The 27,991-nt window shown below is 43.0% G+C and overlaps 3 protein-coding genes and 1 pseudogene across 5 annotated transcripts; 3 read left to right on the forward strand and 1 right to left on the reverse strand.

The window, feature by feature from the left end:
• The first annotated feature begins 4,032 nt into the window (after positions 1-4,032).
• Positions 4,033-11,144, forward strand: LOC118360714 (melanocyte protein PMEL-like). Its single transcript, XM_035740052.2, has 10 exons — positions 4,033-4,160; positions 5,335-5,430; positions 5,744-5,890; positions 7,494-7,628; positions 7,765-7,926; positions 8,045-8,389; positions 8,588-8,797; positions 8,934-9,059; positions 9,317-10,455; positions 10,747-11,144. The coding sequence occupies exons 1-9, from the start codon at positions 4,100-4,102 to the stop codon at positions 9,427-9,429; spliced, it is 1,395 nt and encodes a 464-aa protein (XP_035595945.1). The 5' UTR covers positions 4,033-4,099; the 3' UTR covers positions 9,430-10,455; positions 10,747-11,144.
• Positions 11,145-11,249: 105 nt separating this feature from the next.
• LOC118360716 (tubulin alpha chain) lies at positions 11,250-17,221 on the reverse strand. Of its 3 annotated transcripts, none has more exons than XM_035740056.2 (4): positions 17,052-17,221; positions 12,671-12,893; positions 12,414-12,562; positions 11,250-12,314 (listed from the first exon to the last, which is right to left on the reverse strand). In XM_035740056.2, the coding sequence occupies exons 2-4, from the start codon at positions 12,789-12,791 to the stop codon at positions 11,334-11,336; spliced, it is 1,251 nt and encodes a 416-aa protein (XP_035595949.1). In that variant the 5' UTR covers positions 12,792-12,893; positions 17,052-17,221; the 3' UTR covers positions 11,250-11,333. The 3 variants fall into 3 exon arrangements, with proteins under 3 accessions (XP_035595949.1, XP_035595951.1, XP_035595948.1); XM_035740058.2 differs by lacking the exon at positions 17,052-17,221 and adding an exon at positions 16,456-16,476; XM_035740055.1 differs by lacking the exon at positions 17,052-17,221 and adding an exon at positions 13,754-13,895.
• A 628-nt stretch (positions 17,222-17,849) lies between these two features.
• Positions 17,850-20,319, forward strand: LOC118360712 (tubulin alpha-1B chain-like; annotated as a pseudogene).
• A 654-nt stretch (positions 20,320-20,973) lies between these two features.
• On the forward strand, positions 20,974-24,570 carry LOC118360728 (tubulin alpha-1C chain). The gene is made up of 4 exons (XM_052485035.1): positions 20,974-21,074; positions 22,324-22,546; positions 22,652-22,800; positions 22,883-24,570. Exons 1-4 carry the CDS (start codon positions 21,072-21,074, stop codon positions 23,855-23,857), a joined length of 1,350 nt encoding a protein of 449 aa, XP_052340995.1. The 5' UTR covers positions 20,974-21,071; the 3' UTR covers positions 23,858-24,570.
• Positions 24,571-27,991: the final 3,421 nt, after the last annotated feature.

Genomic DNA, 27,991 nt, shown 5'->3' on the forward strand with positions numbered 1-27,991 from the left:
TTAGCTTTTTCAAGCAGAAATTTTCATCCTGTAGCTCTACCTCCAAAAAGGTTTGGGACACTGTAAAGTCCATGGAGAACAAGAGCACCTCCTCCTCCCAGCTGCCTACTGCACTGAGGCTAGGTAACACGGTCACCACCGATAAATCCATGATAATCGAAATTTCAATAACCATTTCTCAACGGTTGGCCATGCCTTCCTCTTGGTAACTCCAACCCCCCCCCCTCCCCCCTCCCCGCAGCTACTCGCCTAAGCTTCCCCAGCTTCTCCTTCACCCAAATCCAGATAGCAGATGTTCTGAAAGAGCTGCAAAACCTGGCCCAGTACAAATCAGCTGGGCTAGACAATCTGGATCCTCTCTTTCTATCTATCCGCCGCCTTTGTTGCAACCCCTATTACCAGTCTGTTCAATCTCTCTTTCATATCGTCCGAGATCCCTAAAGATTGGAAAGTTGCCGCGCTCATCCCCCTCTTCAAAGGGGGTGACATCCTAGATCAAAACTGTTACAGACCTATATCCATCCTGCCCTGCCTATCTAGTCTTCGAAAGCCAAGTTAATAAACAGATCACTGACCATTTCGAATCCCACCGTACCTTCTCCGCTGTGCAATCGGGTTCCGAGGCAGTTACGGGTGCACCTCAGCCACGCTCAAGGTACCGAGTCAAGGTACTGAGTCTATGCTAGGTAAAGCTCCGCCTTGTCTCAGTTCACTGGTCACGATAACTACACCCACCTGTAGCACACGTTCCAGCAGGTATATCTCACTGATCATCCCCAAAGCCAACACCTCATTTGGCTGCCTTTCCTTCCAGCTCTCTGCTGCCAGTGACTGGAACTAATTGCAAAAATCGCTGAAGTTGGAGACTTTTATTTCCCTCACCAACTTGAAACATCAGCTATCTGAGCAGCTAACCAATTGCTGCAGTTGTACATAGTCCATCTGTAAATAGCCCACCCAATCTACCAACCTCATCCCCATACTGTTTTTATTTACTTTTCTGCTCTTTTTCTGCTCCCTGGGGCAGCAGGGTAGCCTAGTGGTTAGAGCATGGACTAGTAACCGAAAGGTTGCAAGTTCGAATCCCCGAGCTGACAAGGTACAAATCTGTCATTCTGCTCCTGAACAGGCAGTTAACCCACTGTTCCTAGGCCGTCATTGAAAATAAGAATTTGTTCTTAACTGACTTGCCTAGTAAAATAAAGGTAAAATAAAAGAAAATGTAAAAAATTGCACACCAGTATCTCTACTTACACATCATCATCTGCTCATTTATCACTCCAGTGTTAATCTGCTAAATTGTAATTATTTGCTCCTATGGCCTATTTATTGCCTACCTCCTCATGCCTTTTGCCTTTTGTATATAGACTTTCTTTTTTTATACTGTGTCATTGACTTGTTTATTGTGTTATTGGCTTGTTTATTGTTTATTCCATGTGTAACTCTGGCCAGGTCGCAGTTGTAAATTAGAACTTGTTCTCAACTAGCCTACCTTGTTAAATAAAGGTGTTCTCAACTAGCCTACCTTGTTAAATAAAGGTGAAATAAAATGAAAATAAATACATATCTCCCTGGTATTTTACATAATTTATGCACCAGTATACAAGACATTTTTTGGACTCACCGTTGTGCTGTGCTCACTTGAACAGGAAGGTGGCGCGGCGGTCCTTGCTTGCAAATTTTGTCATGAAACTTTGTCATCAAAGTCTGGCATTCTCTGGATGTATGGTGCTTTCAAGACAACTGAGAATTCAGAAAAAAAACAATGTTTAATCATGACCTCAGGTCGGACCTCTAGAAAGAGGTCTGAGTTCCTGACTTGGAATTTCGAATTGGATGACCGCGTATTTTCCTAGTTGGAGCTTGTTCTTTTCCGAGTTCCCAGTTGTCTTGAACTCTGAAATATGAGATTTCCCAGTTCTGAGTTTCCAGTTGTTTTGAACTCAGCAGAGGTCACACCAATATATTCAACCTTTTCTGGCCCATGGTGTTGCATGTGAATGTTTATCCTTTTAAGCTTGGAAAAGGAGGCCACACACCCTCTCCACCGAATAGCAGGGGAAGCAAAATAATGCTTGCTTTGCAACTCTTGCAGTTAGCCACTGATTCCTTCCAAACCGCTCATGTTGAATTTGTGATTTCCAACTTGTTGTGTAATGTCCAATGGCCGATGAGCACTGATACACGTTTTATCTATAATTTCTCTTCATATCACAAAGATTGAAAAGGATTTGCCAGTAGATTCTCGACTTGATTCATGAAGATGGCTGCTTGTCTAGCTAAGATTTTTAAGGTATGATGTTGACATGATCAGTCCAATCAAAGCTACAGTAGATATAGCGTGATTTTGGCGCAGCTGTCTAAGGCACTGCATCGCAGTGCTGAGGCGCCACTGCTGTCTTGGATTTTATCCCATGCTGTGTCACAGTGTCCGTGACCAGGAACCCCATGGGACGGCGCACAATTGGCTCTGCGTGGTTAGGGAAGGGTTTGGCCGGGAAGATTTCCTTGTCTCATTGTGTTCTAGCGACTCCTTCTGGCGGGCCGGGGGCCTGCAAGCTAACTTCGGTCAGATCTTCGTGGGCTATACTCGGCCTTGTCTCAGGATAGTAAGTTGGTGGTTGAAGATATCCCTCTAGTGGTGTGGGGGCTGTGCTTTGGCAAAGTGGGTGGGGTTATATCCTGCCTGTTTGGCCCTGTTTTAAACTCTAAGTCTATGGTTGCCTAGAGTGGTTCTCAATCAGAGGCAGATGTTTTTTGTTGTCTCTGATTGGGAACCATATTTAGGCAAACATATTTTTTTAGTATTTTGTGGGTGGTTGCTCCTGTGTCAGTGTTTGTGCCACACGGGACTGTTTTCGGGTTTTCACGTTTCTTGTTTTTCGTATTCTGTTCATGTATAGTTTCTCTGATTAAAGAACCATGAACACTTACCACGCCGCATATTGGTCCTCCGATCCTTCTCGCCTCTCCTCTTCGGAAGAAGAGGAGGAAATCCCTTACAAAGGGCTCTATAAATACATCTGATTGAAGATCTTAACTACCAATTGGATTTCACAAAATTGGGGAGAATAAAGGGGGTAAAATATTTAAAATATATAACATGATGTGACATAATTTTTTCTGTGGCCAATGACCTTGAGCCTTGGATGGGCACGTCTAATGTAAATCTATGGCAGCACCCAAGGGATTTTGAACTTTCTAGCGGTCCCTGTATATTTTGCGGTGACGTAGTGTCCCCAAGAGTGCCAGAACACTGAGCCAATCACGGTGCAACTAGAGAACATTACCAATCCCTACGCTCTGTACTTCCCGCTGGATGCCCCACCACCACAGAAAGCACTGAGCTAGGCTGAAACACCTGCATTTTGGAGCTTCCTTACCCAAGAAAGCAAGAAAGAGGCCATGTTTGTATGCAGCTTTATTAGCTCAATGCCTTGGGAAGGTAGACTGCTGATTTCACAAGTTGTTGCACCCATCCGTAATCAGATTAACAAATACAGTATGAATCTAAATTCACTCATGAAGATGTGTAGGTAATAGTGAGTTTATAAGGCTACAGTATGGAAACAAATTAAGATAAAGAAGACAGAAATAGACAGAAGTCCCCAGACTCTGCACAGCCTAATGGGAAATAATCACAACAGGTGTGTTCTCTTCTATTCATGTCTTACTTTTAACTGGATTGGTGGACGTCACTCCCCAAATAATATCACTCCCTGTGTCACCAGACAAGTTCAACTTCTTTCTTACACTCAGGTATCTTCTGAAATCTTGTACACATGGTCTACAAAGGTCAACCTAAAAGGTGCATGTAAAATACATTTGAATCTCCATTTCATTGTGTGCCTTTACATAAGTGAGCCCTCCTTTACTGTTCTAGGAAAACCAGATAGGTCACAAGTGCCTTTGGGGAGGTGGGATCACAGGTTTCAGTGGGGTAGGAGGGGTCTAGTACTACTGCTGTTATGTCAGAGATTAGAGCATTTATAAAGCCAGTAATCACAATGCTTTTGTGAGTTTGTTCCGACCTGCAGTGCAGGAGAAGAAAAGGGATGTTTCATATTTAAGGTGGAAAGGAAGCGTGCACACTTAGGACATGAGGAGAGGGACAGCTCTTGCAGTGTTGGTGCTGGCACTTTTTTCATCTGCTACAGCAAGTAAGTACAGCTACTCTGGATATCATTATGTATACCAGATAATCCAGGCATATCAACATTTATGTATTTTAAATTTACAAAAGGGATTTATTCCTCATTTAAGGCTGTGGCTCACCAGGATTTCCCAATGTGTGTGTGTGTGTGTGTGTGGGGGGGGCTTAAGGATAAAAATGGTCCAGTGAGAGGGCCTCAAGGGGAATAAAATGGTTCGGTGAGGGTGCCTCAAGGAATTTCTAACACACCTGCCCATTTTTTCCCCTTGAGGTCCCCTCACCGAACCATTTTTTCCCCTTGAGGTCCCCATTATTATCCAGATGATGATCATATTGCACAAAAAAATTATCAAGTTAGACATGCCCACTGGGCTAAAAATGGACCAGCACATCTGGCATTTCAGGCAACACTTGTTTTATTCAAACCTTTCAGTGTATTGAGGAACACTGCATTTGGTCTTGTCTTAGATGCTTTATGAAAGAGGCTCCACAGTGCAACACTATGTGCCCTTTGCATGACCAAGGGTCAGTTTCCCAGACACAGATTAACCCTAGTCCTGGACAAAAACCCTTTCAATGGAGATTGTCCGTTTTGATAGCCAAATGCTTTTCAAACATTGCACAAATCTGAATTAAACCTGTTCACATCCTTGATTTTCTGGGGAAGCATCATTGCAGTCATTGGGCCTCTAGGAAGATCCAATGCAGTAATGCATGCTATCTTCAACATAGGTCAAGTAGCATGAGCTTTAAATTAATTGTTAAAGATCAAGAGTGTCATTTGTCACCAATCAGCAGTTTACATTAATTCCAAACAATATAGAAAGTATCTGTCAGCGGCTGTTAATTCTTAATTTAACAGTAAACGTGTACCGTTGGTGGGACCATTGCACAATACAGTAGCCTATTGTAACAATCATACTCTTGATAAGCACCTTGCGGTCTCCTCCAATTGGGATATCCATATTGTGATTTTGGCTAGGGTGCCATTTGTGGATGACCAGCGTTCAATCCCAATTCAGGATTAAAAATAAAACATACTACTACTGCATATGAAAATAATCACTGTTTATCACTGCCCTCCTTTTAGGTTGCAACTGAAAGTGTGGTCAGCTCCTTCCTTTTCAACTCTAATGAATGCATGCTCTGCTTTATATGTCATTTCTATGATTATATTCCAGAGCCCAAACGTCGCTTCACCCGATATCCATCATGGAATACGAAAATGTATCCAGTCTGGAAAGATGAAGATCCTCGGTACAAAGACTCTTGGAAAGGTATGCACAGTTATCCTCTGTCTCAACACAATGTGTGTACACTGATGGTGACAGGAATATCTCTGTGAAATCTGTGGACATTTGTGGATTACCTCTGCTGCTCATACAGTAAAGGGGTTTAAAGGCCCAATGCAGTCCAAAATGAGATTTTCCTGTGTTTTATATATGTTTCCACACTATGAGGTTGGAATAACACTGAAATGTGTGGACATTTTTGGATGACCTCTGCTCACTTTATGTAAAGTAAGTCAAGTATCTCTGTGAAATAGTATACTAATGATATTGACTTCAAAGTGTACATTCTTCCCAACAGGTGGCAAGGTGAAGTTCATTGTGGGTAATGATGCACCGACCCTGACTGGAGCCAATGTGACCTTTACCATCGAGCTGCAGTTCCCACACAACCAGAAGGTCACGCCCGATGGAGAGGTGGTGTGGGCTGAGAACTGCACCGTCAATGGTAAGTCCTCCTCCAGGACTGACTGGGTTTTGGTAACCTCATCCCATGTCTGGTGAACAAGATCAGGGTTCTGGTAACCTCATCCCATGTCTGGTGAACAAGATCAGGGTTCTGGTAACCTCATTCCAAAGCTTTTGGCCATATGAGGGTCTTTTGTCACTTATACAGTAATCTTGGCAATCGGAACCAAATATTGCACGAATGCTGGTTTCTAGCCAGCTTTTGTTAATTAAGTCTGTCATGAGAGAGACTACAGTATTTGTATTGTTTTTTTTTCCCCATTTGGAGCCTACAGTGCCATGTTGCTGTCTGCAAACATTACATTTTGATGTTAAATACTACGTTCTCTTTTTCTACATACACTACATCACCAAAAGTATGTGGACACCTGCTTGTCAAACATCTCATTCCAAAATCATGGCATTAATATGGAGTTGTTCCCCCCTTTGCTGCTGTAACAGCCTCCACTCTTCTGGGAAGGCTATCCACTAGATGTTGGAACATTGCTGCGGGGACTTGCTTCCATTCAGCCAGATGAGCATTAGTGAGGTTGGTCACTGATGTTGGGCGATTAGGCCTGGCTCACAGTCGGCATTGCAATTCATCCCAAAGGTGTTCGATGGGGTTGAGGTCAGGTCTCTGTGCAGGCCAGTCAAGTTCTTCCACACCGATCTCGACAAACCATTTCTGTATGGACCTCGCTTTGTGCACGGGCGCATTTTTATGCTGAAACAGGAAAGGCCCTTCCCCAAACTGTTCCCACAAAGTTGGAAGCACAATATTGTCTAGAATGCCATTGTATGCTGTAACGTTAGGATTTCCCTTTACTTGAACTAAGGGGGCTAGCTCGAACCATGAAAAACAGCTCCAGACCATTACTCCTCCTACATCAAACTCTACAATTGGCACTGTGCATTCGGGCAGGTAGCATTCTCCTGGTATCCGCCAACACCAGATTTGTCAGTTGGACTGACAGGTGGTGAAGCATGATTCATCACTCCAGAGAACGCGTTTCAACTGCTTCAGAGTTCAATGGTGGCGAGCTTTACGCTTGGCAATGCGCATGGTGATCTTAAGCTTGTGTGTGCGGCTGCTTGGCCATGAAAACCCATTTCATGAAGCTCCAGACAAATGACTATTGTGCTGACGTTGCTTCTAGAGGCAGTTTGGAACTCGGTATTGAGAATTGCAACCGAGGACAGACTAATTTTATGTGTGGCATACCACTTCGCGGCTAAGCCGTTGTTTCTCCTAGACGTTTCCACTTCACAATAACAGCACTAACAGTTGACCGGGGCAGATCTAGCAGGGCAGACATTTGACGAACTGACTTGTTGGAAAGGTGGCATCCTATGACTGTGCCATGTTGAAAGTCACAAAGCTCTTCAGGACAGGCCATTCTACTGCCAATGTTTGTCTATGGAAATTGTGTGGATGTGTGCTCGATGTTATACACCTGTCAGCAACGGGTGTGGCTGAAATAGCCGAATACACTAATTTGAAGGAGTGTCCACATACTTTTGTATATATAGTGTAATTCATAATACATACTCCTCTGTCTTAAGACAAAGCAGAAACCAACACTCGCCCTGTTTTCCTCCAGGAACGAATTTCCATCAGTCTGAGCCAGTGTATCCTGCACAAAACATGGACTGGAATGATGTCTTTCCTGACGGAACACCCTTCAAGAAGGGCGGTGACAAGCCCCCTGCATATGTTTTTGTATGGAAGACATGGGGTAAAGTGCAGCTGCGACCACTCTCACCTATTAGGGCCTACATAATTCATGTTTTACTTAATGTCTGCCAAAGATGTTATAAACCTGTAATAACACTGTTATAAGCATGTAATAAGCCATTTTCTTTGCTTTACAGGTCAGTACTGGCAGGTGTCTGATGGCCCATCCTCCTCCCTCACCATTGGGACAGACGATGTCCCTCTGGGTTCCTACATCGTGGACATTGTAATCTACCACTACCGCAGCCATGAGAAGTTCATCCCTCTGGGATACGCCTCAATACAGTTCTCCATCACTGGTTAGTGTCATAAATGGATGAATGAATGGACAAACTAATTAATGGATGGATGTATGAGCAGCTGACTTGAAAAATAAGATGCGTGTCTGAGGGTTTTTCTCCATCTCTATATCTTTAGATCAAATCCCCTTCTCAGTCTCGATGACCCAAGTGAACGACATCAACGAGGCAGACCTGAGCTTCGTCCAGAACAGAGCCATAGCCTTCACCATCAGCCTCCACGACCCCAGCGAGTACCTGAGTGACACCGACATCACCTACAACTGGGACTTTGGTGACAGCAGCGGGGCGCTCATCTCCAGAGAGCTGACTGTCACCCACACCTATGTAGTGGCTGGTGGCTTCAAGCCCCAGGTGGTCGTACAGGCCGTTATCCCTGATAAAGCATGTGCCACACCAGCTGGTGTCAACCCTACTGGTAATGCTGTCACCATCGGGCCTGCAAACCCAGCCGGCACAACAGGTCATTCTCATCTTGAAGCGCTTTAGTCCAGAAGTGAATTTCTAAAGTCTTAACTTGGATTCTTTGCATCCTTAGTGTCTTCAAGAAGAGAGGATGCGGGGAATCATGGAAAATACTTTTGAGATTCACTCAATATGTAGGCTATGCCAGGATTGACAAAGAAAATAGAACATGTAGTAGTCCTGTTTCTACCTCCAGTGAGAGCTCCTGCTACTGATGCGTCAGCTGCTCCAGTGATGGTGGCCACACAGGAAGCTACAATAAATGTAGGCCCATCAGCTCCCGCTGAGACTGACACAGAGGACATGACTGAGGAGGGAGCCTCCACCGCTCGGGACACGAAGATACCTTCTCAAGTTTATCCTGACACTCCAACTGTCCCTGCTGCTGAGGAATTAGAGCCAGCAGGTACTGTATGTTCTAAACATGTAACATATTCATTTTAACTGATTAATTAAGCATATTAACTGTTCATCTAATGTACTTTAGATTGTTGGATTTTCAATTTAGTAACTGGAATCCATTGTTGTTTCTCCTGATACAGGACAGACTGCTACAGGCCAAGCTCCCGTGGGGATAGTTGTTAAGCATGAAGCCAATGACAAACCCAAGGATGATGACTGTGTGATCTATCGCTATGGGTCCTTCTGCACTGGCATTGACATCGTTGGTAAGTCCACTGTCTCTATATAAATCAAATCAAATGTTATTTGTCACATGCGCCAAATACAACAGACCTTACAGTGAAATGCTTACTTCCAAGCCCTTAACCAACAAATGCCGTTTTAAGAAAATACCTTAAAAAAGCAAGAGATAAGAATAAGAAATAATTAGAGTAACATGTAACATGTAAATCTCCATCCTATTATTGTATTTGATTTACATTCAGGATTATTTTACGGCCCATCTTTCTGTCTTTGTCTTCAGAGGGCATTGAGAGATTGAAGATAGTGCAAGTGGACAATGCTGTGATCAAGATGGATGAATCTGAGGTTGAACGAAACGTAGTGGATCTAACTGTCACCTGCCAAGGGAGGTGAGTATTCCTTCTCCAGACCCAATTAAGGAAGACTGTCTCAGACAATCACACCATTTATTATTTCCCTAAGCAGAATCATGATCCACAGACAAATCCACTAAGTATGTAGACCTATATCCCACCACTTAGGCACTAGGATCAGTTTCATTGCCCCAGCTCACAGGATGCTGCTGAGGGGAGGATGGCTCATAATCATGGCTGGATTGGAGTAAATGGAATAGTATTAAACACATGAAAACCTTGTGCTTAATGTGTTTTATACCATTCCATTCACTCCGTTCCAGCCATTACTATGAGCCCGTCCTCCCTGTTTAAATTGAAACCTGCCGCCTGTGCCTCAGATTAATCCTAATCCTGGATTTAAAATCATTCTTGCATTTTAGTCCAGGATTAGTCTGGGTCAGGGAATTCAGACTCAGAAAACTGTATTGTCCTCAGAGAGGCAATTTGTCTTGCAGCAGTCATAAAACATATCACATCTAAAAATAAATAGCAAAGGAATCCGGTCCTTAGAGTTTCAACAAGTGTTTCTGACCCTGTGTCTATTCTCCACCCAGCCACGGTGGTGTCCGATGCAGACTGTTTTATGCCCATCCACACCATGTGTAACACAGTGGCCCCCTCTAATGAGTGCCAGCTGGTACTGCGTCACTTTTTCAATGACTCCGGCATCTTCTGTATCAACGTGTCCATGACCAACAATGTCAGTCTGGCAGTCACCAGCGCCAAATATAGCGTGACCGTGGGTATGTACCGTAAGATGTCTGCTCTGCACATCTGCCTCGCCACGTCTTGAATCTGGGTCCCTGGGACAATCAGTCCAACACCTTCAGTCCAACACCTATTGTTATTGGAAATAATATAATTAATATATTGTAATATGATGTTATATTAAGTTGTTTTACATAAATTATTGTTTGGGTTTTTTGGTGGCAGGTTCCAGTCTGTCCTCAGCTGGCACTGTAGCCATGGCAATGATGGTCCTGATCGTTGCCCTGGTCACAGGAACCATGGCCTACACTTACAAGTGAGTCACAAATCAGCATTGGTCTACTCTATTCACATCTCTCTGAAGAGTTCCATATCACCACAAGGTATAACCTTTTCAGCTTGCTTGAGACATTACCCCTATGGTGTCTACACTGTATAGCCTTGTCTCAGGGCAACTGTATGCAGCATATTGTACAATTGATAACACTTTTCTCATGACCTTTTCATCCTTTATTTTACCAGATGAGTCACATTGAGATTGACATATTTGTGTAAGTGAGCCTTGGAAAAAATGTATGTAATTAATCATTTTCCTTTTGTTCCACAGACGATTCAAAGCCTACCTTCCTCTGAAGGAGGAGTCTGTGGTTGGCTCCACCTCCCAGAGCGCTGAGAGCAGTCCTGGTTGGAGCTCTGGGCCTCTACTGTTCTGGAACCTTCTGAGTCGATGGGACCTTATAGAGAACAGCCCACTGCTCGATGACAGGCTGGTGTGAATGGAAAACAACCCATTCAACTGCCAAATACACAACAGCATAGAAACATCTGTCATCTGAAATGTTTAGCTTTTTCTTTAATCAATTTTTTTATACATTTATTTTTTAACTGAAAGTTCATTAATGGATATAATTTGGCTTATTACCAGCAAACTTAAATGTGCATCCTCAAATGTTTATAGTGGAAGTTTTATCAGTGAATATTATTGTAAAATACTGTGAAGTCAGACATTTATATGTATTTTCCCCATTAAAATCCCCCCCCCAGAACTGTACTAATGTCTTTATTTTTGTCAAGATAAGGTGGTGAATAAAGTCCAAGAGCACAAATAGCTAATTTAATTCAATGTTTTATTAGGTATAATAATAAGATCATGCAACAGTAAGTGTTTGACAATGGCTTGCCTGCAGGGGCATTTCAATACTCTTCTCCCTCCTCCTCTCCCTCACCCTCAATGGAGTCAACCCCTACCTCTTCATAATCCTTCTCCAGGGCTGCCATGTCCTCTCTGGCCTCAGAGAACTCTCCCTCCTCCATACCCTCACCCACATACCAGTGCACAAAGGCACGTTTGGCGTACATCAGGTCAAACTTATGGTCAAGCCGAGCCCAGGCCTCTGCCACAGCAGTGGTGTTGCTCAGCATGCACACAGCCCTCTGGACTTTGGCCAGGTCTCCACCAGGGACCACAGTGGGAGGCTGATAGTTGATGCCAACCTTGAAACCAGTTGGGCACCAGTCGACAAACTGAATGGAACGCTTGGTCTTGATGGTGGCAATGGCAGCATTGACATCTTTGGGCACCACGTCACCACGGAATAGAAGGCAGCAAGCCATGTACTTGCCGTGGCGAGGGTCACATTTCACCATCTGATTGGCCGGCTCAAAGCAGGCATTGGTGATTTCAGAGACAGAGAGCTGCTCATGGTAAGCCTTCTCTGCAGAAATAACTGGGGCATAGGTGGCCAGAGGGAAATGGATACGGGGGTAGGGCACCAAGTTGGTCTGGAACTCTGTCAGATCAACATTGAGGGCACCATCAAATCGAAGGGAAGCCGTGATGGAGGAAACGATCTGGCTAATGAGCCTGTTGAGGTTGGTGTAAGTAGGACGCTCAATGTCAAGGTTCCTACGGCAGATGTCATAGATAGCCTCATTATCCACCATGAAGGCACAGTCAGAGTGCTCTAGGGTGGTATGGGTGGTCAGGATGGAGTTGTAGGGCTCCACCACAGCTGTGGACACCTGGGGAGCTGGGTAGATGGAGAACTCAAGCTTGGACTTCTTGCCGTAGTCAACAGACAGGCGCTCCATCAGCAGGGAGGTGAAACCAGAGCCGGAGCCACCTCCAAAGCTGTGGAAAACCAGGAAGCCCTGAAGGCCTGTGCACTGGTCAGCCTGAGGAGAAAGAGGAACACATCAATAAATGGGCAGAAAAAGATGTCCACATTATGATCAGATAGTTGATAAAATATTTCATTCATTCATCAAACCAACCAGTTTGCGGATCCTGTCCAGCACCAGGTCGATGATCTCTTTGCCAATAGTGTAGTGTCCACGAGCGTAGTTGTTGGCAGCGTCTTCTTTGCCAGTGATGAGCTGTTCAGGATGGAATAACTGGCGATAGGTCCCAGTGCGCACCTCATCTGAGGAGAGAAAATGAGCAGCTCATTAAGGAGCTCAATAGCAAAAAAGCAAAGGAAAACCTCTTTTACATACCCTTGTTTCAATTAAAAGAGAAACAGAAATCTTACCAATAACTGTAGGTTCCAGGTCCACAAACACAGCCCTGGGGACATGCTTTCCAGCCCCAGTCTCACTGAAGAAGGTGTTGAAGGAGTCGTCTCCTCCTCCGATGGTTTTGTCGCTGGGCATCTGTCCGTCTGGCTGGATCCCATGCTCCAGGCAGTAGAGCTCCCAGCAGGCATTGCCAATCTGGACTCCAGCCTGACCCACATGGACAGAGATACACTCACGCTGGAAAATAAATGGAAAAACATGTAGTGTAACAGAATTACAATACATTTGACAAAAATGTACAATTGGCAAAAACACCACCTAGTGGAAGAATGGTTAGGCTACATGTAAACTAGAGACCAGTTACAATAGAGACACATCAACTGATGTGCAGAGGAATCTTGCCATTTACACCTATGACCATTACTAAGCTGACAAGGAGGTCATATTACATCACTAAGGAATTAAAAGGAAGCTGGAGTGGAATAGGTTTATTTTCAGGGTTAAACTAGACATATTAATATTGACATATGTTACAGTCTACAACTGTAGACACATGTCATACAGTAGAGACATATATTCCCCTTCTGTCCCCACCTAGTCTGCCCTCTCCCACCTAGCAACACAATGGATGACGTTAAGAATACACTTCCATTTTATTCCAATTTTATATCCATTACCTGGATAGATAATTAAATGCTGCTGTATTTGATGAATACTGTACAATTCAACTGTGTTCAATAGCTACCAAAAAGTATGCATTCTAAATGTAGTGCTTTGTTCTTTCATTCCATCCCCATTCAATTAGCCTACCACTTTATGTAATAGCCTTGTGATAAACCGAAATAGCATGCAATACCTATCCCAAACGCGTTGATTCAGTCCAACTCAATTCGTCATTTAAAAATGGGTTAGCAACACCAAGATGTTGCAAATTCGCCCCTATTTCGAATTCATTGACCGATACAATAAAAATCGACCTATTTTAGCCACTATACGGTCGTGTAGTGATTGTCTCATCATTTGAGAAATTCTCAACAGAAAACATCAAACACGTAATTATTTCAGGCTTATTATTGCTGAAAAACTACATGACTTACCATTTTTTTCTGAGGAGGATCGAACAATAAGGGAAAATACAAAGAAATAGCCTACGCAGAGAGATCTCTATTTGTGTCTGAATTAATGGGTGTACTGTATGCTCTGCCCGTCAGCGCCGACGCCACAACTGCTGATGAAGAGGGGCGGCGCTCCCAGATTTATGCACAGCCAGTGCACACTATGAAATGTGCCTGTATGAGGCTGACATTTACGTTTTTAAAACGAAGCTTTTTGTTTTTTTTGATATTTTTCTCATTGTGCTTTGCGATTGAACAAAAATAAATAAATGTTATGTAGGGAGAAAACATATTTTCTCCAACTGAGGGAATGAATGGGAAGGTAGTGGATTTACCGTAAAGGATGTCCTCTGTCACCCCGTTTAAAGGGATAGTTCACCCCAATTAAAAATGCATCTTATCACGGATACCATTGAAAGTGAGCAATCCAATGTTTAGATGTAGGGACAGCTTTATCATTATAATTGATGACAAATCAATGGGAGTGACCGTGGAAGCCATGTCAGAATGATATAAAAAAAAAAAAAAACGGGCAATATCACCATACCTAAAACAAATACCCACATTTTTAAGTATGGTTATATATAGATTTGCATCCAAAGTCATTTTGTGGAACAGTACCGGATAAATCATGTAGAATGGCAGAATTAGGAGCCAATCTTTCTCACTATCCTCCTCCTATCTCTCCTTCCTCTTTGTCCTAGACTCTCTGCAATGATGATGTCATCCATCTGGGCTGATCACGTGATCACAGTGTCTTGCTGCTAAATGCACTGTGCTGGCCTTAGTGTATGTATGTTAAGGAAGTAATCCGTTTTTCTTTCAACCCATCTATCAAATTCAATACCCACGATGACCAAACATGTATTGACTTTTAGGGCTCAGGTCTCTGCAAGTGCATTTTGGTAATCCGAGCGTACATCATGATACTCATGTTCCCCAGAAGGATTACACAACATCCGATGCTTGAAAATCCTGCATTTTGTCAGACTATCCTGAATACTGGAATTTGTCTGGCAACTATTTAAATTAAAGTTTACATCCGTTTGTACTACAAAGTCATGTACTACAAAGTAATGTACTACAAAGTGAATTGCCGCCTCGATACAGTCTCTCCAAAATCCACTCAAAAGCATCTGTGACACAAACTACACAAGTTGTATATATCTGTGAATGTATTGTAATGTTTTAAAATTGTATAAACTGACTTAATTTTGCTGGACCCCAGGAAGAGTAGCTGCTGCTACTGCAGAAGCTAATGGGGATCCATAATAAATACAAATAGCTATTTAGAGCTTAAAATTGAAATTTTCTAAATATAGCCCACCCAGTGAGCAAAAATGGTTGAAATGACATATTTTCAATCAGTTTTGCTCACTGGGGGGCTTACCAAGCAACACAGATGTAAAGTGTGGGGTAATACAGTAAGTGTAAGTGTGATTTAGGCAGAACAAGACGTGTGGCCCCATGAAAAATGTTCCAGTAGAAGGACCTCATTCCCCAACAGCTGAGGGACAAGGAGGAGCCTGCCATTAAACAGTTGCAAGCGAGAGGAGGGTGGAGTGTTTGAGATGGGAGTGGTCCTCCATAGAATGTGCACACTTTTCCTTTAAATGTCCATTGTAGAAAATTGTAGTATCTCAATATAAAATAATTTCTGGGTAACACTTAAGTACCTTACTGTTATTTGTTTTCGATTTAAATGATCAAAAATAAACAAAAATAGCTTATTTATTTATCAAGCAAGAATTTTGCTCGGACTACCTGGGAGGGGTCTGAGCAGGGCCTCCCTGCAAGAAAAACTGAAAACTAGCTGTTATTGGCAGAGACATTTGTAACTCTCTTTCTTATTGGTCTATTAACTAATTTATCGCCTGGTGACGTCATCAGGCAGGCCAAAACTCCATTCCACCTAAACAGGCTGACATTTCAGGCGGTCTTATCAAACAACTCTTACACTAAAAGTGGGGGCTGGCCCTTGTGGCTCAGTTGGTATGGCGTATGCAATGTCAGGGTTGTGGGTTCGTTTCCCACGGGGGACCCACAGGGGACCAGTGCAGGGGGAAAAGTATGAAAATGTATACACTTTAAGTCCAGAGCTTCTGGTAAATGACTGATATGTAAAACATGTCCGGAAGTTGGAGAAGTTAGCATTATGCTTAATTCTAAGTAAAAAATAGGTATATTTGTCTCTGCATATCTAAACATACCTCTTAAGCAGTCTATATCCTCCTGACTGGTGTTTCTTTTTTTACAAATAAATACTGTATGCTCTTCTGCATCTATGCTAAAATCTGGGTAACAGATTAATTAATTTGCAGTTGACACTTTAAAAAAACATTTAGCTGTTTGAAAACCAAATTCTCCAGAATTTTGCTTAAGAATGGATGGTTGGAGATTGGCTCTGAAAATTGCTAAGAGCTGAAGAATCTAGAATCTAGATTACTTTTCTTCATCAGAAAATTCCCAGGTGGCTAGTAGTATTACAGTATTATAATTATTATTAAACAGTACAAATCTGAGTGGGCACGTGCCCCTGTGCCCCTTATGAGCATGACGCCTCTGGGCCTACTGATAATCTCTATGAACAAATTGAAGCTTCTCTATTGAATGAAAGAGAATGATTACAAGCCACTTTTGAAAAATAAGCATATTGTTGACTGTGAAAATGTTTATTTGCTTACTGATTGTTGTCATTCCACTGCAGGGATACTTCGGGATTTTGCCAATGAAGCCCTTTATCTACTTATCCAGAGTCAGATGAACTCGTGGATGAATGTTGTATGAATGTTGTCTCTATGCCCAGTGTGAAGGAAGTAAGAGGCAGTTTCGCAAGCCAGTGCTAACTAGCGTTAGTTAGCGCAATGACTGGAAGTCCATGGGTATCTGCCAGCATGCTTGTTTTTCACTACATTTTGTTCTATTCCAGCACATACTACATAGAGAAAACCGTATTGTCCCTGTTTCATTGAACGCAAAATGAGCGAAAATAAAAACATGGAATGGGGTAGGGACTGTCTGGGAGGAAAGCCTCAGTCACACCCCCCACTGCTGCAGCTCTGTCCTCCTCCCCAGTAGTGCCGTTATTCAAGCTTGGTCATGTGACTAAGAGATAAAACGCTTTATGTGGATACTAGGCCTGTATCCATGCAACGTATTCATTACCTAGCAACGGATGGAGCCAGGGAGGTTGAGTGTCTGTTTCTCCCTGTTTTAGATCTAGGATTGAGTCATTTGACCTCTATCGCAGACAGTAGTTCTATGACAAGCAAGAACTCACGTTAAATTGGTCCAGTCTGGAACATATTGTAATGAAACAGGCAGGGAGCAGGTCTCGTCCCTCTACCTTCTAGCCCGAGGTCCGGCGCGCTATCGACTGTGCCGCAAAAGCATACTCGTGCGGTAGGGTCGTTTTCCGCGCTTATAAACCCCGGGTCGTTACACTACTCCCTCCTTTCAAAGGGCGCGTCCTCGCGCTAGCTTGCGACTCTTACAGGAACGCGCTCACCGGCCAAGCACACGCACTGTACATCGACTCCCTTGCAGTCATATTGTAAGCCCTATCGAGGAGCCGAACAAAAATAAATATGGTAAGATTGTTTTGATTGTATTTACATTTAATTACTGAATCATTTTAAATTGTATATTTGAAAAATGTGACATTTATATCAAACTCTTTAATAAGAACCTGATTTAGAACCGTTTATGCATAAACAGCTATTATTGTTGTTATATATATATATATATATATATATATATATATATATATATATATATATATATATATATTTGTTAAGTGTTTCATTTGATTCTATAGGAAATAATAATTATAGCATTAGTATTAAATAGATATCCAAGGCAGACTTCTGTTCTGCTCAAATTATGTCTGTGCCTAATATAACATGAAATACCAGATTCGAGCGCATGTTAGTATAATGGCGTAATGTCCCAGACAAAACGGGGGTTAGGAAGGTTGTGATGTGAACGGAATTCCGTAGAATGTGCCAACCACTAGGGGTGCCAACAATAAAATGAAATAGGCTAGAACAATTTAATGTATCTCTACGGTGCCAACCGGTTCCGTTTTGTCCCGGTGTTTATGTAAATAAAATAGCACGGTCTTCGATATGTTCACCGCTTCCTTTCTCATCCCCGACTGCAGTGGGATAATTTAGCTTAATAGATCGAAATGGAGGATGCACAGTGTTCTTATCGAATGCCTTACGCCCAAAGAAACATTATCCTCGTTTGCTGAAATGCACTGTCAGCATGCTCAAAAATGCATCAAAAATGTATGTTGCCGGTGATGGAGGATCAGAATACCCCCCAGGAGAGAAATTATTCTGGATAATGTAGCATATTATTATAGAGCTATTATTATTATTTGAGAGATTCTGATACTGTGAAGGCTGTTAGAACGTAACTACCATATAAAGTCTACACTGATACATGAATGCCTAGCACAGAGCAATTCCTAAAGCGTTGCCTTTCTTTCAAAACAAACCTACATGAAAACATACTTAACTCTCTTACAACTTCTTTTGAGAACATTACACCTCTCCGTGATTTATTTTCAAGATGTTCTGAATGTATAGAAAAGTTGTCCAGACTAAACAGGCCTATGTTTTCTCCACAGCTTGAGTGTATCTCTGTCCATGTGGGTCAGGCTGGAGTCCAGATTGGCAATGCCTGCTGGGAGCTCTACTGCCTGGAGCATGGGATCCAGCCAGACGGACAGATGCCCAGCGACAAAACCATCGGAGGAGGAGACGACTCCTTCAACACCTTCTTCAGTGAGACTGGGGCTGGAAAGCATGTCCCCAGGGCTGTGTTTGTGGACCTGGAGCCCACAGTCATCGGTAAGATTTCTGTTTCTTATTGAATAGGAATTGAGTCAAAGCGGTGTGGTAGAAAGTATTTATTGCTTTCTTGCCATTTATCCCCTTATTATCTGCTGCTCTCCTCAGATGAAAAAGGTTCCATGTAGAACCCTCGTCCCCGTAGAATAACTCTTTTAGAACACCCCTTTCTCTGAGTGTTTTGCTTCTCACGAGCTGCTGTTCTTCTCTCCTCAGATGAGGTGCGCACTGGAACCTACCGCTAGTTATTCCATCCTGAACAGCTCATCACTGGCAAAGAGGATGCTGCCAACAACTACGCTCGTGGACACTACACTATTGGCAAAGAGATCATCGACCTGGTGCTGGACAGGATCCGCAAACTGGTGAGTTTAATGAACAAGTGAATTACAGCATTTTTTAAATTAACAAAATGAATAAATTATGTATTGTGTTATCCTTTTTTTTAATGGGTTTCTCTTTTTCCTCAGGCTGACCAGTGCACAGGCCTTCAGGGCTTCCTGGTTTTCCACAGCTTTGGAGGTGGCTCCGGCTCTGGTTTCACCTCCCTGCTGATGGAGCTACTACGGCAAGAAGTCCAAGCTTGAGTTCTCCATCTACCCAGCTCCCCAGGTGTCCACAGCTGTGGTGGAGCCCTACAGCCACTTACCTTGTTGGGAGAAAGGGGGGTGAGAAGGATTACTTACCCTTACCCTATCCTAGGTATTCAACTCCATCCTGACCACCCACACCACCCTAGAGCACTCTGACTGTGCCTTCATGGTGGATAATGAGGCTATCTATGACATCTGCCGTAGGAACCTCGACATTGAGCGTCCTACTTACACCAACCTCAACAGGCTCATTAGCCAGATCGTTTCCTCCATCACTGCTTCCCTTCGATTTGATGGTGCCCTCAATGTTGATCTGACAGAGTTCCAGACCAACTTGGTGCCCTACCCCCGTATCCATTTCCCTCTGGCCACCTATGCCCCAGTTATTTCTGCAGAGAAGGCTTACCATGAGCAGCTATCTGTGGCAGAAATCACCAATGCCTGCTTTGAGCCGGCTAATCAGATGGTGAAATGTGACCCTCGCCACAGCAAGTACATGGCTTGCCTTCTGTACCGTGGCGATGTGGTGCCCAAAGATGTCAATGCGGCTATTGCAACAATCAAAACCAAACTTACCATTCAGTTTGTGGACTGGTGCCCAACTGGTTTCAAGGTTGGCATCAACTACCAGCCTCCCACTGTGGCCCTGGTGGAGACCTGGCCAAAGTCTAGAGGGCTGTGTGCATGCTGAGCAACACCACTGCTGTGGCAGAGGCCTGGGCTCGGCTTGACCACAAGTTTGATCTGATGTACGCCAAACGTGCCTTTGTGCACTGGTATGTGGGTGAGGGTATGGAGGAGGGAGAGTTCTCTGAGGCCAGAGAGGACATGGCAGCCCTGGAGAAGGATTATGAAGAGGTAGGGGTTGACTCTGGAGAGGGTGATGGACAGGAGGATGGAGAGGAATACTGAGTGTTCATGCAAGGATGCCCCTGGCTCCCATATCTTATAAAAGCACAATAAAAAAAGCAATGCATTTATTTTTACGGTTTCATATTTTATTGTTGCTTGTTTAGGTTTGAAACACATAGTGACAGTCACAGGGGAAAAAACGAGTGTCATTGAAGATTCACCAATAAAATGTGTTGAAATTGTTTCCCATGTATATGTTTTGTTGCATACTATTTCATGAATTATTTATCTATGTTTTCAAAACCAACATATTTACCGGAAGTAGAGGAATCTGCATTAAAAGACCTTGGAGGCAGATCGCCTAGCGGTTAAATGAGCGTTGGGCCACTAAGTGAAAGATTGCTGGTTTGAATCCTAGAGCTGACGAGATGAAAAATGTATCATTGTGCCCTTGAACAAGGCACTTAACCCTAGTTGTTCCTTTAATTAAGCTGCTCTGGATAAGAGCAACTAAAAAATATACTGCAGTTACAATGTAGTAAAATCTTCATAATTTGGTGACATATGAATTCTGAAATTGTAATACTGCAGTTGAACTGCAAAATCACTGGATACAGCATACTACAGTGAATGGGAATATTTTGGACATATAACTGCAGTTATACAGTGTTACTTCAACTTGCACAAGTAGGCTCTGAAGATGCTTACACTTATATCAGAGAAAAACCCTCATGCAGAGTTTCAACATGCCTATGAGATACTGTGTAGTATTCTACTCTGATAGCCAATTGGGACCAGGCATATCATAAGATCTTCCAATCAGTTTCGACAAAGCCTGTCTGTCCACTGTATCGTGGAACTATAAATGGCCCCACCCACCGAATTTGGTATCACACTGACTTCTTACAACAGACTCCTAAAGGTCTGCCTGTAAGTGTTGAACTAAAAGAAGATTCATTTTCTCCGCACCAAATCTTGACTCTTCTCAGCTTAAACATGGTGAGTATAAAACAAATACTATTATTGTTGCTTTCAGTCATTTTGTCTCAGTGTTCGGATGAAGGCTGTTTCTATTTTATTTCGTCAACACACTTCGTCAATTCGACTAAAATTCTTTTTAAAGTCATACTCTTACACAGATTTAGTTTTGTAGCCTAACCCAAAACAAAATGATAAACAGTCACAATTATGTTGATAATTCCAGTCAACTACTCTAACAAAACTTGATGTCAAAATGGATGTCTCTGCTTAGAGGCATATTTATCAGTGACAACTCTCTCTGCTTTGATGTCTGGATTGTCTGCATTAGAAGTGACCCAGGGAAGAGGACTTATTGTAGAGGTAAATGTAAACTCGGTCATTGACACTCATAATATATTCAAATAATTGCCTCGTTTATGAACTAGGCTATACGTAATGAGTAGGCAAGTCTATCCTGTAAAATGTATTTAGAACTCAAATATTTCATGAGATATTTCTGAATTTCTGATGATATTAAAGTTCAAACTGCTTGGCTGATATGCTATTACATTTTTTTATGCAATATTAAATACCTTGATTTAACATTGCATATTGAAATAGATTTGGTTAGCATTAAAGGTCTACTAAATACATTTGAAGTAAAATGCATTGTGTTGGTCAGATGGGAATGATTTGTCAAATGAACCACCCACAGTAAACTATGTCGGACATTTGGCTTCAAAAACACTGTCTGTTTGTCTGTTCAACAGCTGATCACTTGTTTCTTCAGTCAGGTGATTCGTCCCCATGTGTTCTGGTTTAAGCCGGTAGCCTATCTTCTTCTACAATGAAAGCATTTTCTGTCATGCCCTGTGCCCACACCTCTCCTCCCTCTCCTCCCCTACAGAGTTGCTAAGAATAATGTAGAACAAACAATCCTATTGGCATTTTTGAACAAATTAAATATTGTCGTTGCTATTCCAGTTTTAGATGAATGTTTTGGTACAATTGTCTATTGTGCCCAAAGATGTACTCAGATATAACAGTTTGCCCACTGGGCACACACTGGTTGAATCAACGTTGTTTCCACATCATTTCAATGTAATTACGTTGAACCAACTTGGGATAGGTGTTGAATTGACATCTGTGCCAAGTAGTTCTTTCAGAAGATTGTACAGTAGAACTTTTGACTATAACTGAACTTATGTGTATAGTTCATATTTGATCGATTTTCAAATGAAAAGTAGTTATTGGTTTGAGAAAGTCGTAAACAACTCTCTTTCCACAGCGAGAGTGCATCTCCGTCCACGTGGGTCAGGCTGGAGTCCAGATTGGAAATGCCTGCTGGGAGCTCTACTGCCTGGAGCATGGGATCCAGCCAGACGGACAGATGCCCAGTGACAAAACCATTGGAGGAGGAGACGACTCCTTCAACACCTTCTTCAGTGAGACTGGGGCTGGAAAGCATGTCCCCAGGGCTGTGTTTGTGGACCTGGAGCCCACAGTTATTGGTAAGCTTTATGTTTCCTACATTGAGTCAAAGGTGTTTGTTAGATATGATTTTTTGCTTTTGTGGTATTGAGCTCCTCCATGAGCTGCTCATTTTCTCTCCTCAGATGAGGTGCGAACTGGTACCTATCGCCAGTTATTCCATCCTGAACAGCTCATCACTGGCAAAGAGGATGCTGCCAACAACTATGCTCGTGGACACTACACTATTGGCAAAGAGATCATCGACCTGGTGCTGGACAGGATCCGCAAACTGGTTGGTTTGATTAATGAAAATATCAGTAAAATATGTTATCAACTACATGTCCTTCCATTGATGTGTTTCTCTCTCTCCTCAGGCTGACCAGTGCACAGGCCTTCAAGGCTTCCTGGTTTTCCACAGCTTTGGAGGTGGGACCGGCTCTGGTTTCACCTCCCTGCTGATGGAGCGCCTGTCTGTTGACTACGGCAAGAAGTCTAAGCTGGAGTTCTCCATCTACCCAGCTCCCCAGGTGTCCACAGCTGTGGTGGAGCCCTACAACTCCATCCTGACCACCCACACCACCCTAGAGCACTCTGACTGTGCCTTCATGGTGGATAATGAGGCTATCTATGACATCTGCCGTAGGAACCTCGACATTGAGCGTCCTACTTACACCAACCTCAACAGGCTCATTAGCCAGATCGTTTCCTCCATCACTGCTTCCCTTCGATTTGATGGTGCCCTCAATGTTGATCTGACAGAGTTCCAGACCAACTTGGTGCCCTACCCCCGTATCCATTTCCCTCTGGCCACCTATGCCCCAGTTATTTCTGCAGAGAAGGCTTACCATGAGCAGTTAACTGTCTCTGAGATCACCAATGCCTGCTTTGAACCAGCCAACCAGATGGTGAAATGTGACCCTCGTCACGGCAAGTACATGTCATGCTGCCTTCTATACCGTGGTGACGTGGTACCCAAAGATGTCAATGCTGCCATTGCCACCATCAAGACTAAACGTTCCATTCAGTTTGTTGACTGGTGTCCAACTGGTTTCAAGATTGGCATCAACTATCAGCCTCCCACTGTGGTCCCTGGTGGAGACCTGGCCAAAGTCCAGAGGGCTGTGTGCATGCTGAGCAACACCACTGCTGTGGCAGAGGCCTGGGCTCGGCTTGACCACAAGTTTGACCTGATGTACGCCAAACGTGCCTTTGTGCACTGGTATGTGGGTGAGGGTATGGAGGAGGGAGAGTTTGCTGAGGCCAGAGAGGACATGGCAGCCCTGGAGAAGGATTATGAAGAGGTGGGACGTGACAGCGGTGAAGGAGATGAGGACGGGGAAGAGTATTAGAAATGGCTGTCTTTCTTCCTCTGTCTTTCAAACTCTTTATCACCCTCTTCTTTCATTTATCTTTTCCATATATCCACCTTTATCTTTTCATTCTCCCTTTTCATAGATCCACATTTTCTATTATTTCCATCCACTACACTCCTAACCTCAGTCAAAAAGCACTTTACTTTTGACAAGAAATGTACATTGTATGGAAAACTACATGTTTACTTGTCGTAATTTTCAGGTTCCCCTTTAGAGGTGTTCATACCATTAGTTTATAATCCTCTCCCTTATGTGTATTCTTATATAGGTGGCTTAGACAAATTCATTGGTTTCTAGGAACACTGTTAACAGTCACAAAATTTCAAATAATGTTTATCAGTGGAGGCTGCTGAGGGGAGGACAGCTCATAATAATGGATGGAATGGTGCCAACCACATGGAAACCACGTGCTTGATACCATTCCTTTGACTCCATTCCAGACATTATTATGAGCTTTCCTCCCTCAGCGCTGCTGTCTATTATGGATTCATAATCATCTAGAAAGGATTTGTTTTAACTACTAACTTAAAGAATTTAAAGTTTAAATAATTTCAGTATTGAACTTTGTCATGAGACCTTTTCTTTAAAAGAGTGGTGCTTGTGTTTGTTAGTTTGCTTTGCTACCTAACCACTTTCATGTCTAGAGGGCAGTGTTGTGCAATAAATACATGTCCATTTCCTTCTGTGAACATGAACGGGCAACAATTCCCAATACATACCCCAACAGATCAATACTTTCCTGAACGCTACAAAATATCATGAAGGTAGTATTAAAACAACACACTCAGAAAATCACAGCCATAACTGCATAGAGGGTAGACCTAGACTCTGCATTTTCTCACCTTCAGGATGCAAACAAATAATACATGCAGAATATTACATTCTATGTTATCTACATTCATTGTGAATTGGAGATGTGAACTGTGAAATGTACTCTCCAATTTACCAATGTGAAAGCCAGCTAGGCCTGAGAAGAGCCCAGTCCCAGTTCACAGCCCTGATCTAAAATAGGTCCTGGTATTCATACCCTGCCCTGTCATGGGGAGATCTGTCAAGCTGTGGGACAGGACAGGTGGGGTTTAAAAATACTGTTCCCAATGTGTCTAGATTGGACCTAAACAGGACGACTGCAGATGCAAAACATGCTATAGGCTCGTTTACAATTATATTGTTGTTACCTGCCTAGCAACCTCTTCAAGAGGTTTGAACCTTGTGGCATAACAGTTAAGGTGTTGGCTTGACAGTTGCTTGGACCTGTGTCCAGGTCCCGGTCAAAGCTATCCCACGATTTTGATAAAATAGACATATATGAGCAAGGGGCTTCACGTGGGTCTGATGTCATGAGACCAGAAGGATGAAAACAACAATAGTGGTTAGAGCGTTGGACTAGTAACCGGAAGGTTGCGAGTTCAAACCCCCGAGCTGACAAGGTACAAATCTGTCGTTCTGCCCCTGAACAGGCAGTTAACCCACTGTTCCCAGGCCGTCATTGAAAATAAGAATGTGTTCTTAACTGACTTGCCTGGTTAAATAAAGGTAAAATAAATAAAATAAAAATGTGCCCCGTGAAGGAAATAACATATAGAGTGCAAACGGAAAGTATTCAGATACCTTGTCTTTTTCCACATTTTATTATGTTACAGCCTTATTCTAAAATGGATTAAGTCCTGAATGTATTAAAAATGAAGGTTTTCATAAAGGATCTCTCTGTACTTTGCTGCTTTCATCTTTCCCTCGATCCTGGCTAGTCTCCCAGTCCCTGTAGCTGAAAAACATCCCCACAGCATGATGCTGCAACCACCATGATTCACAGTAGGAATGGTCCCAGGTTTCCTCCAGACGTGATGCTTGGCATTCAGGCCAAATTATTCAATCTTGGTTTCATCTGACTAGGGAATTTGTTTCTCATGGACTGAGAGTCTTTTAGGTGCCTTTTGGCAAACTCCAAGCGGGCTGTCATGTGCCTTTTACTGAGGAGTGGCTTCCGTCTGGCCACTCTACCATAAAGACCTGATTGGTGGAATGCTACAGAGATGGTTGTCCTTCTGGAAGGTTCTTCCATCTCTACAGAGTAACTCTGAAGCTCTGTCAGAGTGACCATCAGGTTCTTGGTCACCTCCCTGACCAAGGCCCTTCTCCCCCGATTGCTCAGTTTGGAAGAGGATGAGTCTTGGGGGCTCCACATTTCTTCCATTTAAGAATGATGGATGCCACTATGTTCTTGGGGACCTTCAATGCTGCATAAATTTGTTGGTACCCTTCCCCAGATCTGTGCCTCGACACAATCCTGTGTCGGAGCTCTACAGACAATTCCGTCAACCTCATAGCTTGGTTTTTGCTCTGACATGCACAATCAACTGTGGGACCTCATATAGACAGGCGTGTACCTTTCCAAATCATGTCCAATCAATTGAATTTACCAAAGGTAGACTCCAATCAAGTTGTAGAAAGATCTCAAGGATGATCAATGGAAACAGGATGCACCTGAGTTCAATTTCAAGTCTCATAGCAAAGGGTCTGAATACTTATGTAGATAAGGTATATCTGCTTTAATTTGCAAACATTTCTGAAAACCTGTTTTCACTTTGTCATTATGGGATATCGTGTGTAGATTGATAAGGAAAACATGTATTTAATCAATTTTAGAATAAGGCTGTAACATAACAAAATGTGGAAAAAGTCATGGAATGCCTACAGAAAATATTCAAGACTTTTTCCACATTTTGTTGCATTACAAACTGGGATTAAAATTGATTTGTCTTTTTTTATCTACATAAAATACTCTGTAATATTTGTATTTTATTTCAATTAACAAAAACTAAAACATTAGTATACACTATATATACGAAGACATCCCTTCAAATGAGTGGATTTGGCTATTTCAGCCACACCCGTTGCTGACAGGTGTATAAAATCGTGCACACCGCCATTCAATCTCCATAGACAAACACTGACGGTAGAATGGCCTATACTGAAACGCTTAGTGACTTTCATTTTGGCACTGTCATATGATGTCACCTTTCCAAAAAGTCAGTTGGTCAAATTTCTGCCCTGCTAGAGCTACACTAGTCAACTGTAAGCACTGTTATTGTGAAGTGGAAACGTCTTGGAGCAACAATGGCTGGCGAAGTGATAGGCCACACAAGCTCACCGAACGGGACCATGAAGTGCTGAAGAGTGTAAAAATTGTCTGTCCTCGGTTGCAACACTCGGTACTGAGTGTCTCTTCCAAACTGCCTCTGGAAGCAACATCAGCACAAGAACTGTTCGTCAGGAGCTTCATGAAATGGGTTTCCATGGCCAAGCAGCCGCACACAAGCCTAAATCACCATGTGCAATGCCAAGCATTGACTGGTGTGGTGTAAAGCTCACCTCCATTGGACTCTGGAGCAGTTGAAACGCATTCTCTGGAGTGATGAATTACGCTTCACCATCTGGCAGTCCAGTCGAGCGAATCTGGGTTTGGTGGAAGACAGGAGAACGCTACCTTCCTCAATGCATAGTGCCAACTGTAAAGTTTGGTGGAGGAGGAATAATGGTATGGGGCTGTTTTTCATGGTTCAGTCTAGGCCCCTTAGTTCCAGTGAAGGAAAATCTTAACTCTACAGCATACAATGACACTCTAGATGATTCTGTGCTTCCAACGTTGGGGAAGGCCTTTTCCTGTCTCAGCATGTCAATTCCCCAGTGCACAAAGTGAGTTCCATACAGAAATGTTTTGTCAAGATCGGTGGTGTGGAAGAACTTGACTGGCCTGCACAGAGGCCTGACCTCAAACCCATTGAACACCTTCGGGATGAATTGTAACGACAACTCCGAGCCAAGCCTAATCGCCCAACATCAGTGCCTGACCTCACTAATGCTTTTGTTGCTAAATGGAAGCAAGTCCCAATAGAAATGTTCCCACATCTAGTGGAATGCCTTCCGAGAAGAGTGGAGGCTGTCATAGCAGCAAAGGGGGGACCAACTCCATACAAATGACCATGATTATGAAAATAGATGTTCGACGAGCAGGTCTCCACATGTTTTTGGTAATCTAGTGTATGTTTAGTGTTAGAGAAAATGTGCAACTTTCTATAGGTCTCTCTTCATCAAAACATCTGCACTCAT

Source organism: Oncorhynchus keta, chromosome 28, assembly GCF_023373465.1.
Source record: "Oncorhynchus keta strain PuntledgeMale-10-30-2019 chromosome 28, Oket_V2, whole genome shotgun sequence".
Taxonomy (NCBI): Eukaryota; Metazoa; Chordata; class Actinopteri; order Salmoniformes; family Salmonidae; genus Oncorhynchus; species Oncorhynchus keta.